Below are 16,699 nucleotides of genomic sequence, written 5' to 3' on the forward strand. Positions count from 1 at the left end.
GAGGAATGTCAGGGCCGTAACTCGAGGAGTTTAAAGCAAAAAAAACCACAGATGAATGATGGAGCCAGCAATGTGAGACCCTGAGTCATTTAAAGTCTTTAAAAGGTCTGATGATGTCGTCCAGTGGCAGAAGTCTTGCCTAGCGTGTACAAAGCATGGGATTTGTTTAGTTTTTTGTTTTTTTTTTTGTTTTTTCCCAAGACAGGGATTATCTATGTGACAGCCCTGGCTGTCCTAAAACTCACACTGTAGACCAGGCTGGCCTCAAACTCACAGCGATCCACCTGCCTCTGCCTCCCTAGTGCTGGGATCAGAGTCTACAAAGCAATAGGTTTATCCCCTGGTATCACAAAGAAAGATGAAAGAAATGAGGATTATTGTACCTAGACATTCTGTGAAGTAGGGTCACAGAATCCACGGGGCTTTGTGGAACCAGTGTAGTCCTCAGCTGCAAAGGGACATTTCGGGTCTAAGTAGATTTGGGCACAGGTCCTGCCTTGTCCCTGTAGAGATGTCTGTGTCCTTGGGATTGGGAGCTAGGGTGGGGTGTGCTGTGTGCTCTCTCTGGCACTAAGAAGGAATGACAGCCACAGGATAAGCACAATGGGCAGACGTGTCCACCTAGATCCATCCCCTGGGACTGAGCCTCCAGGAGACCTTTCCTCCCTGAAGGCAACATTCTCATGGCGGTCTTTCCCAGCTAAGAGGACAGCGGCTTATGCTAGTCCTGTAGTAGACCTGTCCCACCTCCTAGACCTGTGCTCACTGACGAGGACCAGTGCTTTCTGGTCCCCAGATGCTCAACCTGGCACCCCGCAGCCTTCTCACACTAGACTCCTTCCTACTTCTTTCATCTGCTTTATTCGGGCGTCCTAGAGCCCCTTGGGACAGGTGACTCAGCATGACCCTGTTTCCCAACTGCCAAGTCTCAGTGGCCCTCACCCATCTTGGCTGATGCTCATTCTGTTAGATTATGGAGCCAGGAGGCTGCCCTCATTATCCTGTTGTTCATAGGCTCCTCTTCAAAGTGGGGAGCAGAAGTCCCTTCTGGAGGCCGAGGAGGGTTCTGTGGGTTTGTAAATATATGTGCAGTGTGTGTGTGTGTGTGTGTGTGTGTGTGTATGTATGTACATGTGTTTCGAGACTGGAGGATGGCAGTGGGTTCTTTCTCACCTCTCCACCTTGTATGTTGAGGGTGTTTCTCTGAATTCACTGCTTTAGCTAGTGATCCAGCCAGCTTGCTCTGGAGGGAGCCTGTCTCCACTTCCAGGTGCACCAAAGTCACGGGGAGGGGCTGCCACAACCACCAGCTCCTATGTAGGCTCTGGTCCTCAAACTTGCGAGGCAGGCCCTTTAGCCTCTGAGCCATCTTTCCAACCCTCCAGGTTTGGGCGGCAAAGAGCACCTGCTCATGAGGAGGACCCAGGAATGCAACTGCTTTGCTGTCTTCCCTGATACCAAGCTGCGCAGGGACAGGTGGAGGAGGTGCTGTCAGCTCTACTCTTAGCCTCCTTCTCCTCTCAGTCACCACTAGAGATTGAGTAGACAGATGTTGTGAGGGCTCCCCTCGGTCCCACTTCCCCATCCTCGTTAACAGACCCTGGAGATGATGAAGTCAGAAAAGAAAGAGGCAGTGTGCAGTTAGGCCCCTGCCATAGCATCCCTGTTACCGTGCTGTAGCAGGGAGACCCAAGCGTGAAGCATTGCCCTCTAGGTGAAGGCTGACTTCTAACAAAGCGGTTGACCATCTGCAAGTTAGCCCAGAACCACGTGTGGGTGAGTGGATGAGCCTTGCCCTTCCATGTCCAACTGAGTCCAGGGCCCAGCCGAGGGCCTTGAGGAAAGCCTTGTTGATGGTGCTAGTCTGGGTAGGGTATGGACCTCTGGGCCTTAGCACCTGGCCCAGTGTGTATGTGCACGCAGTTTCTCAGCCGACCTGCTGTCTGCGTCGGGATTTCCTCCCTATCAGAGATGACTCCGCTGGAGAAGAGGGGAGGGTGCGCTCGGTGTCCTCATCTGCCTGTGCCGCACTGTGGGTTCCACACAGGGAAGCAAAGCTGTGCATGCCCTCGTCCTGACCGGTTGAGGCTTACTCCAGCATCTGTGTCACCACTTTGGCCTTCTGGCTGTGAGACACCACCTAGAAGCCCCAATGGTGTCTCAGACTGGCCCAGCACACTGAGTGCAGGTTCCAGTCCCCAAGCCCACCTCTACCTCTCCACACAGGCTGTGAGGCAGATGGCCCCTTTTCCTTTGTGACAATATAGCCACAGGGACGGGGGCATTTCATTCTGCACCAGGGTTCCAAGCTGCTGAGACGAATTGGTGTGTGTAACTCTGTGTTCCTCTTTAATCTTTCCCCTTCTGCACCCCACTCACCCACTCTCCTGTTTTTCTTTCCATCCATTAGGCAATACTGAATGCTTCACAACCTTCGGAGATCGCCTAGCAACCGTCCTTAGGAATTCTGTCGGGCCCTGATCTGGAGTCAAGGCCCCAAGATTGATGAGTTTGCCTTGGGAGTCAGTGAAAAGGTGAAACCAAAGGTCAACATGGGTCAGAAGGTCACGGGAGGGATCAAGACTGTGGACATGCGGGACCCCACATACCGACCCCTGAAGCAGGAGCTCCAGGGTCTGGATTACTGCAAACCCACCCGGCTAGACCTGCTGCTCGATATGCCCCCCGTGTCCTATGATGTCCAGCTGCTCCACTCCTGGAACAATAATGACCGTTCACTCAATGTCTTCGTGAAGGAAGATGACAAGTTGATCTTTCACCGGCATCCGGTGGCCCAGAGCACAGACGCTATCAGGGGCAAAATTGGGTACACGCGTGGACTGCATGTGTGGCAGATCACATGGGCCATGAGGCAGCGAGGCACGCATGCTGTGGTCGGGGTGGCCACAGCGGACGCCCCTCTGCACTCTGTTGGGTACACAACCCTCATAGGAAATAACCACGAGTCCTGGGGCTGGGACTTGGGGCGAAACCGTCTCTACCATGATGGCAAGAACCAGCCAAGTAAAACGTACCCAGCCTTTCTGGGGCCGGATGAGACGTTCATTGTCCCTGACTCCTTTCTTGTGGCCCTGGACATGGATGATGGGACCCTGAGTTTCATTGTGGATGGACAGTACATGGGAGTGGCTTTTCGGGGACTTAAGGGTAAAAAACTGTATCCTGTAGTGAGCGCCGTCTGGGGCCACTGTGAGATCCGCATGCGCTACTTGAACGGACTTGATCGTAAGTGTTCCCTGCCTTGTCTAAAGCGGTGTCCTCCCACACATCCCTGTGGTCCTGGCTAGTTATGGAGTTATTGGACTTAGAATGTCTTCAAATCAATAGCCCAGTGTTTGTGAATCCACACAGGCCGTGTGTCTTAGTTTCTATTGCTGTGAAGAAACACCAGGACCACAGCAACTCTTGGAAAGGAAACATTTAACTGGGGTGGCTCACTTAGAGTTTCAGAGGTTCCATCCATTATAATCATGGTGGGGAGCATGGCAGTGTAGGCAAACATGGTGCTGGAGGGAATAGCTGAAAGTCCTACATCTTACAGACAACAAGAAGTCTGGGTGGTGTCCTGAGTATTGGAAAATCAAAGCCCACCCTCACAGTGACACCCTTCCTCCAACAAGGCCATACACACTCCAACAAAGCTACACCTCCTAATATTGCCTCTTTCTACAAGATTATGGGCACCAAATACATTCAAACACCACACCATTCTTGACCTATGTCTGGCTAAATGAGAAATTCTGTCCAGAGCCTGCTGAAGTACCTGGCAGTGCTTCATGAATAAGCAGAGGATGGCTGGATGGACAGATGGACAAATGGATGGATGCATGGATGATGGAGCGGTCAGATGAATGGATGAATATGTCATGGTGTAGTGAGCAGATAAATTGATGAATGGTTTTTATTATTCTCTGATTAACATGCTTCCAGCCTTGAACTGTAGTTGTCCATATTCTAGCCCAGTAGCCAGTGTCACCAAGGTGAGCTTTGTAGCCTTGGGGATGCTCTGGCTTCTTAGATAAGTGAAAGCCAAGGACCTTTTTCAGTCATGACCCAGATTCTGAGTTTCTCTCCCAGAGCTCGACACTCCTTTGCACGGAAGTCCTGAGAAAGACTTGCTTAGTCTCAGAGTGGGAACTGCGCTGAGTCAGCAGTGACTTCTGCCTGTCCTTTTGGAAAGGGGTGTGGCCTTTCTCTGTGCTGAAGTAGCTTGCATGCAGCAGCATGAAATAGCTATGCTGGTGGCGGCAGGTGCAGGTCTGTAATGGCACAGCATGGGTGGGACCCGGAGCTGTGTTAACTGGGGTCCTGGTGCTCCAGAGCCACCTACCTCAGGCCAAGCCCCCTCTCTAGGAGCTCACTTCCTACAGGGTTGTCTCTGTGGTCTGTGTGTTTCATCTCCAGAAGGGGTGAGCCAGAAAGCGCCAACCACCCATGGCTGGTTTTAAGGCAGATTTGCCCGACCCTTCAATTCCTAGCCCCAGCCTGTGGTGAGTGATACGTGTGACTCTCACTGATGTCAGGAGATAGTCCTCGACTGGCCTGTCATCTCTGACCCTGCAGGATCCCCAAAGTCTACCTTTGGGAGACACTGGAATGTTGAGAGCACCCAGAAACTTCTTACTCTTCCTTTCCGTGTTGCCCAGACGATGACAGGGAGCCCATCACTGGGTGGAAGTGTCTGCAGTGCAGTGTCCCCGCCTGCTCCACCTTTCCCTGTGCAGCGCAGCATGAGGGGCATGGCACTCCTGGCGGAGTGGCCCAGCGTGTACCTAGAAGGGAACCTCCCTGAGGAAGTCATCTCAGGCCTGGACCGGGAACTGGCAGAGCCAGTTCTGGGAGTCAGTCTCCCTCGATTACAGAAATAGGTGGCATAAGTCCACAGCCAAATTTGCAGGGGTGGGCGGAGACTGGGACTGCTAGGCGCAGGTGTCTGGGCTGAGGTTCTCAGGGAAGCCTGGCTCTGGGCCTGCCCGCCGCCTCCCTGTGGAGGAGTGGTCAGTAACGCCGCAGGGAGGTTTATGCTCCTTCACTGCAGACTGACAGATGATAGATGGAGGGTTGCCGGGCTCCTGTTGTCTCCCAGACGGATCTGGGCTCCATGAGAACTCCCCAACCTTGTCATTTGGGAACAAACAGGCCTGCCAGGGTTTTCATGAACCCTGAGGATTTTGCATGGAGGGGCCTGGGGTGTGTTTGCCCTCGGTTTGCCCTCGACAAGCCACACATAGTGCACATGACATTTTCAGCAGTGGTATCCCAGAGGCCCAGACACATGTCCAGTGAGCAGATGGAACTCTGTTTAGCTCTGCATCAGGTGTGGGGGCTGCACACCAAGCTAGCTCCTTTCCCTGTCGCTGGGACAAACACCCGAGCAGTACAAGTGAGGGAAAGAGCCTTGGCTCACAGTTCGAGGGGTCCAGTCCATCATGGAGAAGGCATGAGACAGCTAGTCACATTACATCCATAGTCGGGAAGCAGAGGAAGGTGAATGCCCGCTTTCTCTTTTTTCTTCAGTCCAGAGCTCCAACCCTACTGGCCGGGTGGGAGTGTGAGAACTGGAGCATCCATCATGGCAGCTAAGATTCAGATAGGCTCAGAACGTCACATCAAGTTACTTCCTGATTAGTAATCACACTCTGGATGCTCTCCAACCTAACTGAGTGCCAGAAAGCACCAAAACCCTTGGCTTCTCCTTTTCCATAGTCCTGGTTGTGTATGTTTGACTCTGGAAGATGCAGATAGGAACATGGATGTGGCCATTTCCTGGGGTGCTGAGCAGGACATCTGAGGGTGGCGTGTTATCATTAGGCCTGCTAATGCCAGGGGAGAGGAGGGAGAGATGGCACCTGCTTACACTGGCACCTCAGGGCATTGTTGAGGGGTGACTCATGCCTTACGAGGATCCCTTGGCTGATGGTAGGCAAGAGTGGCTGCCATGACAGTTGTCTGGTAAGAGATGACTGGGCTTGAGGCAAGGGAAGAGCTGTAGTGATGATAGAGAGAGGCAACCGTATTCTAGAATGCGCACCTCAGTAAATTGTATGTAGGAAATGAGAAAGCTTGCTAAGGATATGACTCCAGGTATTTGGCCTGAGCAGGTCGAAGGATATGTCTACAATCGGAAAGATGGGACATATCCTAGATGGGACAAAGCTAGAGGGAGGACCATGGACAGGTGGACCTACAAGCCTGGAGTTGAAGACACTGGTCATTCTTCCATATATAGATGGTTTGGGGGAGTTGCTTAAGGGTAACAAGCTTGCCTAGCATGCACAAGGTTCTGGGTTCCATCCCCAGCACACTAAAACAATAACTACACCGTGACCCTGGATGAGAGCACTCAGAGGGATGGGAGAGCCGGACCTGAGGGCTGACGCTGGACTCTCTTAGAAGCAGGAGGCCCAGGAGAAGCAGGCCATGTGTGCAGAGCATCCCAGGAGATGCTGTTGTGTGCCAAGGGAAGGAAGGGTTTCAAGAAAGACAAAGTAATGGCAGGTCAGGAGTGCTGGCAGCTGTCTTGGCAACACCAGGCATCAGCCTGGTGCCTGATGGAGGAAGGATGCTATACTCATTTCCTGGGACTGCCGGAACAAATTACCCTGAGCCAGGCATCTAAAACAGCAGAGATATATTCTGTCACAGTCCAGGAGGCCAGCTGTCCAAGATGAAGTTGTCCAGCGGGGTCCTCGGACCTCTCAGAGGCTCTGGGGGAGAATCAGTTCCCTGCCATCAGCAGGCCTGACTGCTGTTACTCAGTCTGTAGCTGTCCTGCCCTCCCGGCCTCTCTCTGCTCTTGCCCAGTTCTCAGTGTACCCGCTCTCTTCTGCAGCTGCTCTGGCTGCCCCACCACCGTGGAGACTTCTCCTTGCTCTGGGGAGACACGTTACCCTGCCCTGCCAGGACTTCCTTCAGGGAGTCACCCCATTCACAGGAGACATTCTAGTGACTCTCTCAGAAACACTGGCTTTGTGAGGACAACAGGTACTCAGGGTTTGGAGGACAGGGACCAAGAGCACTTCTATCACTTGGAGAGATGTCAGTTGTCCTTCCCTGGTTCCTCTTGTGAGAACTGCTGAATACATTGTGCTGAATAAGCACAATGGCTACTTCCACTCAGAACATTCTAGAATATTCCCATGGGTATTGTCACTGCCAGCTGCTTATAGGAGTGAGCCCCAGGTCAGCCATAGGTACCGTGGGTGTGGGCAGCATGACCTGGAGGCCCCTCTGAATGTGACTTTCCTTGATCCTTAAAGTCATGGACTGGGAACTCAATACTTGCCTTTTTCTTTAAAAATCCCATTTGTGCACGTGCGTATGACTGCTTTAATGTGTGGAGTGCGTGGGTGTGCAGGGGTGCACGTGCGGGCATGCACTGTAGGGTGCACTGCATGGGTGGTGGTGCATTGAGGGGGTGCATGGGTGGTGGTGCATGTGCAGTGATATATTGTGGGGGTGCATCTATTGGGGTGCACTGCAGGGGTAAGTGGGGGGGTACATGTGCCTATGGAAGTCCACGATTGATATCAGGAAGCATCTTCAATAACTATTCCACCTTAATCATTGAGGCAGGTTTCTCAGTCAAACTCAGAGCTCACTGATGTGACTAATCTTTCTAGCTTGCTTGGGGAACCCGTCTCTATCTTCCAAGGCTAGAATTACAAGCAGACTGCGTTTGTCCCGGGGATCCAAATTCTGGGGCTCACATTTGCACAGTGCTTCTCCTGCTTAAGCCGTCTCCCCTGCTAGCCTTGTGTTTTTGAGGCTTCACTTGGGTCAGGTTTTTTTTCAGAGTACCCCAAGAGCCACAGGTTTGGGGCTCTGGGACAGTGCAGATCTGACTAGGCCACTAGGAAGCTGTTCCTCTTAGAAATGCAGAAGTTGGCATGTGGGCTCTTCCAGGTCCTCGACCTTCTGCTCCTGGAAATGGATTTGTTTTACTTCCGGTGTCACTGTTGCACATTCACCTTATCTATTATAAACGAAAAATATCAGTGGCCTCCTGAGATAAGTGGCCAGAGGCCCCAGCCAGCAAGACGTACCCACCAGATCAGTGGGACAGCAGTGGACACTGGGCTATGGATGGAGCAGGGAGCAAGCTTGGCCAGAAGTACTGAGGTGGAAAGACTTCCTTGGGTCCTGGTAGTGACCAGCTGAGATTGGTCCAGTGTCTGTCTGCCCAGAGCAAGCTCTGTGGACTGCTTCTCCTACAAGGGAGGGAAATGGGACCTGCTTGTTCTTGTATAGAGTGCCTGTTTCACTCTGATTGTGTTTGCAGCTCGATGCATCACCACAGCCATTAGCTGCCCTTCCTGTAGCTGGTCCGTATTACAGGAGCGCCCCACCCCCACCCGCCGTGTGCCTCCTTTCTGCGTGGGTGAATGAGTTGGCTACCTCCTCCCGTCAGAGTCCTTGATCCCTTGTCCTTGGGCTCCTGATGTCTGTTTCCCCATCTCTACCCAGGCCCATAGCATGTACTCCACCTCCCATGGTGGCAGTGATGGCAGCTTCAGTGTCGGTCCTGAAACACAGGAGTTGGAGCAGGGTCTTATAGAGTCCTAGTCCTCTTGTTTGGGAATTTTCTTCACGGGGGGGTATCTGTGAGGTGACCTGAAATCACAATGCCAAGGGCTGCATGGTGGGAATATCAGCTGGGCTGGTGAGGCTCTTGGTTCATATTCAGTGACTCCCGGTGCTCCCGCAACAGCCCTCCAACCTGTAGGGAAGCCTCTCTACCTCCCAAGTGGGACTGAGCCACATCCTTCAGGCAGACTACAGTGGGCAGCCCCAGGCCCTTTGCCTAGTGACACCGGATGGTAGCGTTCCCAGGCAGAGGAGGAAGCACAGAGGTCCCCACTGTGCCATGCAGGAGGGCTACCTTGTAACTGCCAGGTCCTGGCCAAAGGCTGCAGTGAAGCCTTCTGGTTTCAGGACCTAGTTGGCCATGGATACATGGAGCTCCTTTACTTCATCCTCCTGCCTCCAGGCTCCTGGTGGTGGTGCTGCGTTGTCTAGGACAGGCTCTATTTCAAAGCTTCTCGTTAAAAACCATTGCTACTTGAGTTTCTCTCCTGAGAAACTGTGGCTGAAGTTTTCCGTGCATGCGTGCGTGCATATGTGCGAGCGAATGAGTGATGTGTGTATGTGTATGAGTGCTGGCACACCCATGCCACCAGATCACACTCCGGTCGTCAAGTTTGCAGCAAGCAGTTGTACACACCAAGCCATCCCGTCAGCTCAGGTGTATTCTGTGGGCGGGTGTGAGTGTGGGTGGGTGCGTATGGACACACATGTATGTGAGTGGGTGCATATACACGTACATACATGTGAGTGGGTGCTTATGCACGTGTATGTGGCGGCCAGAGGGCAGCTTCAGGAGTCGTTCCTTGAGTACTCTCCACCTTGCTCTCTTGACCTGGGACTCCCCAGTTGGCTAAACTAGCTAGCTAGTGAGCCCCAGGGATCCTCCCTTGTCTGCCTCCCCAGCACTGGGATTGAGAATATGTACCGCCATGACTAGCTTTTCTCATGCGCTCTGGAAACTGAACAGGGCCTCGTTCTTTGATGGCGATCACCTTCTAGACTGAGCCATCTCCCCAGCCCAGTTTGTTCTTTTTCAGAACAGCTGGTGTAAGGTACAGCTTAGGTACCATTCTAATTGATTTGTCCGAAGCACCCAGTTGCTTCACTGCAATCAGCGCCAGACCGTTCTCTGACTCCCAAAGAATCTTACGCCTGTTAGCAGGTTCCATGTTCTCTCAGACAGAGAACCCAACCTTCAATAATGTTTAATGTTATTTATTCATTTGGTGATGAGGTCTGAGTCCAGAGCCTTGTACATGCTAAATAAGCACATGCCCTACCACTGGGCTATGTCTCCAGCCCAAAGAGGGGTTATTTTTTAATGTTTTGAGGAACATTGGTGAATGTTGAAATTCAGAAGAATGCACTTAGCGTTGCGGAAATGGCTGTGTAAAATGCGTGCCTTGCAAGAATGCGGACGTGAGTTTACTGCCCCAGAACACACATAAGACAGCCAGGTATGATGTGTGCACATGTAATCCCAGCACTAGGGAGGCAGAAAACCAGGCAGATGTCTGAGGCTAGCTAGCCAACCTGTCCACTTGGTGAATTTCAGGCCAATGACTCTGTCCTCGGGAATGCTGGCTAAGGCTGCCCTTTGGCTGTCACACACATGCATGTGTGCCCCCCACCATGTTCATCTGCACACAGATGAGCATGTATGTATACACAAAAGAATAAGTGCACACATTGATAAAAGAACCCACTTTTTCAATGGAGTGAGATATGGAGGGGAAGTTTTCGTTCTGGGCTTTTTTTTTTTTTTGGCTCACAACAGACTTGCCATCAAGGGGTGGGTGTGGACCAAACCACAGTCCATTTGTTTGTGCTCTTTCTAGCCCCAGAATCTGGGGGAGCACTGAGCGGTCCCACGTGTGTGTTTGTGCCTGGTCCCAAGCAGAGTGAGAAGGGTCTGCCCACCCCCCGGACGTTCAGAATGTGGGAGAAAGGCTGAAGAACTCTCTGGGGTGCCAGTTGGCCAGGGCCTCCTCTGCAGGACGCGCTCTCAGCGGGCAGGACAGAGGGACCTCGGAGACCACGAGGGGCAGCGGTCTCCTCTTTAATCTGGACCCCGGAAACAGCTCTGACTGGAAAGCATCCTGACTATGCTTGGGGCAGTGCAGGGAGGTGACCTCAAGTACTTTGGTGTTCTAGCTGCAGCTAAGCTGGTGTTTCCAATTTTCCCTGTCAGGCTGAAGGAAGCCCAGAGACCTGGGGTTCCTCCAGCTCTGACCTGTTGGTCACCATGACTCTGAACACCACCTTGGCTCTGCCACTGGGTACACATGACTTTGGCTATCATTTCTTTTTTAATAATTTTGTTTGCTCGTTTGTTTTATTTATTTCACATATGTGTGTACTTTGCACACATGTGAAGGTCAGAGGACAACATGTGGGTTTTGACTCTCCTTCTGCCATGTTCACCCTCCAGAGATTGATCTTGGGTCATCAGACTTGGTGACAAGTCTTTATCCACTGAGTTAGCTCCAGGCCAGTTCTCTGTATGTCCTGGGCAATACAGAACATGGATGCCAATACAGAACACAGGGTGCCCGGAATTGGATCCGAACCTCTACCTTTTCTATTCCGTACCGTCCTCTGCTTTAAAACAAAGGCAAGGACAGTACCTGAGAGGCTCTGAAGGCAGAAGCTAGGTGGCACACAAGGACCTCCCTTCCAGATCCTGCCTGGGGCCCTGGCACTGGAATGAGGGAGTGCTAAGGAGAAGAGACTCTCATTTGCCCTGGAGCCGTTCACACTGAAGGTACCTTTTGTCCAGACAGGGCACAGGTAGCCCCGCATGTGACCAGGCACAGCTCCTTCAGGTCCAGCCCCATCCTTTCCAGCAGGGCAAGCGTAGGCAAGCTCTCTAGATGCTTTCAGGTCCCTGTTCTGTAAAGGGAACGTGAGCAGCAGAGGTCTCTCTGGTTATTCCGCTGTAGTTGGTCACTGTCGGGAGAGCAGATGAATCCCTGTCTGCAGAGGGCTTCTGAGGCTACCTGGCCTAATGCAGCTTTCTCTGCAGCCACCACCACAAGTCAAAATTTAAAATTGCATTTGTTAATGATCTGCTTGTTAAAATCCAGTCAGTTCAGTGCTAACCCTGGACATGCTGTAAGGGTTGTCTTGTCTGTTCTAGAACCTTCTTGAACTTTGCTAAGGTTCTCCCTCTCTTTCCTGGTTTTCCCAGCTGAGCCCCTGCCACTCATGGACCTGTGTCGGCGCTCGGTGCGCCTCGCTCTAGGAAAGGAGCGCCTGGGTGCCATCCCCGCTCTGCCGCTACCTGCCTCGCTCAAGGCCTACCTCCTCTACCAGTGACCCACATCCCAGGACCACCACACCACAGCCACCTGGTGCCAACTCACCGGGCCGTTGGAGTCCACCGACCCCTGCGCCTGGGATGGATGTCCACCCCCAGCCATGGGCAGATGTGTCCTCTCATCCTACCAGCTGCCTCTGCTAGGTGGACCAATGCCAGCGGACTTCTCTCCTCCCTTCCCAACACTGGCTGAAGCAGCAGCATCCAGGCCCTCCCCTGAACAGATGCAGAGAATAAACTTCTATGGAAGCCTCTGTCAGGCTCCTGACTGCTCTCACGGAGTGGGCTGCTCCTACCCTGCAGCCCCCTGGGGGTCCTGGGAGGAGAGATTAGTGGGAGATGCCAGGGCTCCAGGCAGATTCCCAAAGCAGGAATGGCCAGGACAAGGCACTCAGATGAAGCTCAGGATGTCACATACCATGGACACTGAGACAGGACCCCAGGTTGGACCTCCCTCGGGCCAATGTGTGCCCGGCTTCAGTGCCAGCTGTCGGTGCTCCATGCCCTGTATTTATTCTTTAAGCAGTGACAAAGACCATTTATTTATTCCATTTAGAAAGGAAACCTGGTTGGGTCACCTCCCTTTGTGTGTTCTGTTGCTCCCACACACACACACCTGCCACTTCCCAGGAATGTGTATGCCACACCTGTCCCTTTTCCTGGGACATGCCTTTAGCATATGAACTGGCGTGCACAGACACAAGGGTGTCATTGTGTAGATCACTTGACCCAGTTTCCAAAGGGCTCTGCACCAGCACGAGATCAGGCCCCAAGGAGAATTAGAAGACTGTGCAAGTCCGCACGTCCCCAGGTAGCTGCTTACCTTGGTCGTTCATACATCATTGCATGTGTCTGGGTCTCTTGTCTTCTGTGAGATTTGAATTTCGCACCTGATTTTTCTGGTGTTTCCTATGGGCATCCTTGAACTCCGGGCCTGGAGGGCCATCAGGATAAGCAGGGCGACTTGGGGTGCCCAGCCGCTAGGGAAGCTATAGGCAAAGCAGGATGAAAGAGACCAAGAGCAGAGTGGAGCATTGTGAAACCCCGCGCCTCGAGGCTCAAGAGCCATATGGAGCAGCACTCATGACCCCACCACACACACCCTTGAGTCTCAGGAGTGGGGTGTAAGATGGTAGCAGCTGATGGCTGCCTGTCCCCAGCAGCACCTTATTGGAGCATTCCAGCACCTGCTTCTGATCTCTTGCCCTTTCTTTTACTTTGAAATCAGTTCCCTAAATTGGGAATGTAGCCCAGTTGGTAGCGTGCTTGCTTAGCCTGCAGGAAGCTCAGGTTCCATCCCCCGTACTAAGGAAAATCAGGCATGGTGAACCACCCTTGATCCCAGAACTCAGGAGGTGGAGGCGGGAAGACCAGGAATCCAGCTGCGTGCTGAGTTGGTGGCTGCCCAGGGCTGTGTGAAACTTGTCCTCTTAAAAACAGAAAAAGAAAAGAAACCAACTCCAATCGAGTCTGAGCTTTGCTCATTTCTGCACAGGTACAATAAATGACTTTATGTTGAAAATGTTTAATATATTTACATATATATATATTTGTAAGCATCATTTTAAACAGCTGCTGTAGGTACCTTTTCCCCCCAGTCTTCCAGTGGAGTCTAATTTTTAAAGCACAAAATTGGTGCCAAGACTAGATAAAGAATGTAAATTATTCCCTTCATATTTTGCAGTTTTGGAGTATTTTTGTTTGTTTGTTTGTTTGTTTGTTTCCTTTGGGGCCTGTCAGATTGTAAAATTTCACTTGTTCCTATTTTGGAGTGGGTCATGTTCATCTGTACAGATCCCAGCTTCTCATTTTGATCCAGCTGGACCTGATGGATGCTGGTGAATTGCCAGGCTCTCCTGAATCCACCATGCTCCATCACCCCAGGTCGCCACCCTCCCTGCTGTCCCATCAGCATAAAGCCTCTTGGCATGTATAGTTTGAAACCCCCGTTCTGTTCTATTTTATGGTGATTCATAACAGTAACCTAATAAAGGAAAGTTTGTTAAAATATGAAACCATTGAGTCCTTTGTGCCTTGTGGGAGGGGAGAGGGGCATAATTAAGCCCTCGGCTGGCCAGCGATACTGCCTACTGTGTTGCTTGCCACTCCTTGACCTGGCCTGAGAGTGGGATGCTTGCCAGAGAGTCAGGGATCATCCTAGGATACACCTCACTTTTGCAGAAAGCTTGTAACCGTAGCAACTCAGCAAGCCTAATAGGAAGTGATTCCACCTGCCGCTGAGGCCCTCTCATTGCCTTGTTTAAAAGCTTAGGGTGGGAGTTGGGGAGATGGCTCAGCTTGTCAAGTGCAGTCACACAGCACGAGGACCTAAGTTAGGGTCGGAGGACCAGCCTAAAAAGCTGGGCTCAGCGGTATGCATCTGTACGAGGGAAGCAGAGGGAAGCCCCTGGAGGCCAGCCGGTGGTGCCAAATCCATGAGCTCCAGGTTCAATGAGAGGACCCTGTCTCAAAAACTAAGGTGGAGTGTGACTGAGAAAAACATGTGATGTCAGCCTCCAGCCTCTGCCTGCTTATATGTGCACACAGGTAGCTCATGCACAAGAACTAGGAGGAGTACCCCAGTCGAATGGAGCTAGTTAGGACCAGCAACAGCCGGCACAGCACCCGCCGAGTCCAGTCCACAGAGTTGAATAGAGCTAGTTAGGACGAGCAGCAGCCAGCACAGCCCCCATGGAATCCAATCTCAACACTTAGCAGAAGATTTTAAGCCTACGTCCCTCACATCCCATCGAGTACACAGTGGCATTGAAAGAACCTTGCCCAGCTAGTCCCTCTCGCCAGCCGCTGCAGATGGAGGCCCTGTGGGAAGAACAGGGAATTCTGACTTATTCAGAGGAACGATGAACAATACCGTGAGCCTCGAGAAGCTCACTGAACGAGCTCATACGTCGTAACTGGTTTCCAGAGAACCGCTGAGAGGATGTGAAGCGTGTCGAGGGGATTTTGTCTTGAAGGGCATGTTGGTCTCTAGGGATGCTGTAGGAAGTGCCTGGTCAGGGGGCACAAGCCACTCAGCATGTCCCTTTCTGAGAGTCTCCCGACCCTTTTTCCTTAGATCCTGTGTTGTTAAATACAAGTTTCTGTGCTGCAGTTGTAACTTGGTTGGCAGAGTGCTTGCTTGCCTGACATGCATGAAGCCCTGCATTGGATTCCCCAGAACCATAGAAAATCTAGCATGGGCCTCCATGATGGCCCAGCAGATAAAGATGCTCACTGCTAAGTGTTTCGTCCCGAGGACCCATATGGTGGAAGAAGCTGACTGCCTCACATTGTCCTCTAGTCTCCCAGTGCACACTGCGGTGCCTGCAAAGAAGCATACGACGATTAGAATTGTAAAAACAAAGCACAGCTTGTCATATTGACAGATCCCTGTAATCTCAGGACTGGGGGGGAGCTAGAAGAGCAAGAGTTCAAGGCCATCCTTGGCTACGCAGTGATTTGAGGCCAGCCTGGGCTACTTGGGACCCTGTCTCCACCAAAAAAAAAAAAAACGGGGGAAGGGGAAGAAAAGAAGAAGAGAGAGAGATAGGGAGAGGGAGGGAGGGAGGATGCATAGTGCAGCAACCCGGCCCCCTAGGCTTCACCAGGTCCCGGAACCTGCACTCCCCCACGCTCCCCAGGTCACCTTGCTTAAAAGGGATGTGCCAATGCTCTTTGGAACTGTGTTCACGCTTTCTCTTGCAAAGCTGCTAGGTAAAGGGACTCATATCAGTGTGGCGGCTTCTTGGCCCAGGAACTAGCACATGAAATCCCAGTCACACTGAGGTCCTGACACTGATGTTGTAACCTCAGATGCGCCTCTGTAAAATGGCAGTCACAGATGTAACCAGGGGCCATGGGGCTCCCAGAACAGGGCCTGGCCTCACTGAAGTCCATGTGCCAGCAAGCGCTGTAGAGACTCTCGTTCCCTGAAAGCTATGGCTTCCTATAGTGGGACTTGGTTTCTGGGAAAGCCAAGCATTCCTGATCTAACCTCCTAATTAGTCTTTCTTCTCAGGTAGTCAGCCACAAATCAAGGTGGATGCTGGGGCAGACTTCCACGCCCACCCCGGATGCAGGCAGAGGGAAGAGGGTGGCACTAGAGTTATTTTTAGGCGGGAGTTCATGTCTGGGTTGCAGTTGGAACCTGGGCCTCCCTTGAAAGGATGGCAGGGGTCAGGCATGAGGTAGGGGAGGCATCGGCAAAATGAGGGTCTTTGTGCTGCCAGGAGACTTCTGGGGGAGCCGGCCTTTGTGCTGAAGGGAACGGTTTTAATAAAACCATCTGTGCAGACTTGGCCCATCTGGTTGCAATTAATCCCCTGCCTTCGAGCAGGTAGCCGGCTCTCTGGCTTGGCCATATTGGGAAGCTGCCTCTGTCTCCATCCTGGGCAGCAGCCTCCCTCCCGCTCCTAGGCGGGATGAGGAATGTGGACTCCGCTGAACCGTAAACTATGCTGGGGAAGCTGGGGAGGGGGCTGAGGACAGAGCAATTCGTTCATGTTCCAGTCCAGACACCCAAACATGGTCGGGTTCCAGCCACAAGGAATATTTGAAATAAATGCACTGCGCAGGGCCAGGAGTTTGCTGTGTTTTCTGCATGGGGCCATGGCAACCGGAGAGGAAATCATGAGCTCGGATCAGGCTGGAGGATCAACAGATGATGTCCTGGCCCAGCAAGCCGGAGGAAGCAGCGCATGACTCCTAGGGCTTCTCAGGACTCTGCTGTGGGAAGCCAGGGCTGTGGAAAAGAAAAGCCTGTCCATCTTCCCC

At 52.3% G+C, this 16,699-nt stretch overlaps 1 protein-coding gene across 2 annotated transcripts in view; it reads left to right on the forward strand.

The window, feature by feature from the left end:
* Positions 1 to 13,941, forward strand: part of LOC121441816 (SPRY domain-containing SOCS box protein 1) — a 62,903-nt gene extending 48,962 nt beyond the window's left edge. For both annotated transcript variants that reach the window (XM_041643137.1, XM_041643136.1), the window contains 2 exons: positions 2,411 to 3,246; positions 11,798 to 13,941. In XM_041643137.1, the coding sequence (XP_041499071.1) occupies positions 2,553 to 3,246; positions 11,798 to 11,925 (822 nt within the window). In that variant the 5' untranslated portion in view covers positions 2,411 to 2,552 and the 3' untranslated portion in view covers positions 11,926 to 13,941. The remainder of the gene's footprint in view (positions 1 to 2,410; positions 3,247 to 11,797) is intronic.
* Positions 13,942 to 16,699: the final 2,758 nt, after the last annotated feature.

The sequence above is a fragment of the Microtus oregoni genome, unplaced genomic scaffold (assembly GCF_018167655.1).
Source record: "Microtus oregoni isolate MIOR12 unplaced genomic scaffold, Mior012 000081F_ref0000091, whole genome shotgun sequence".
NCBI lineage: Eukaryota > Metazoa > Chordata > Mammalia > Rodentia > Cricetidae > Microtus > Microtus oregoni.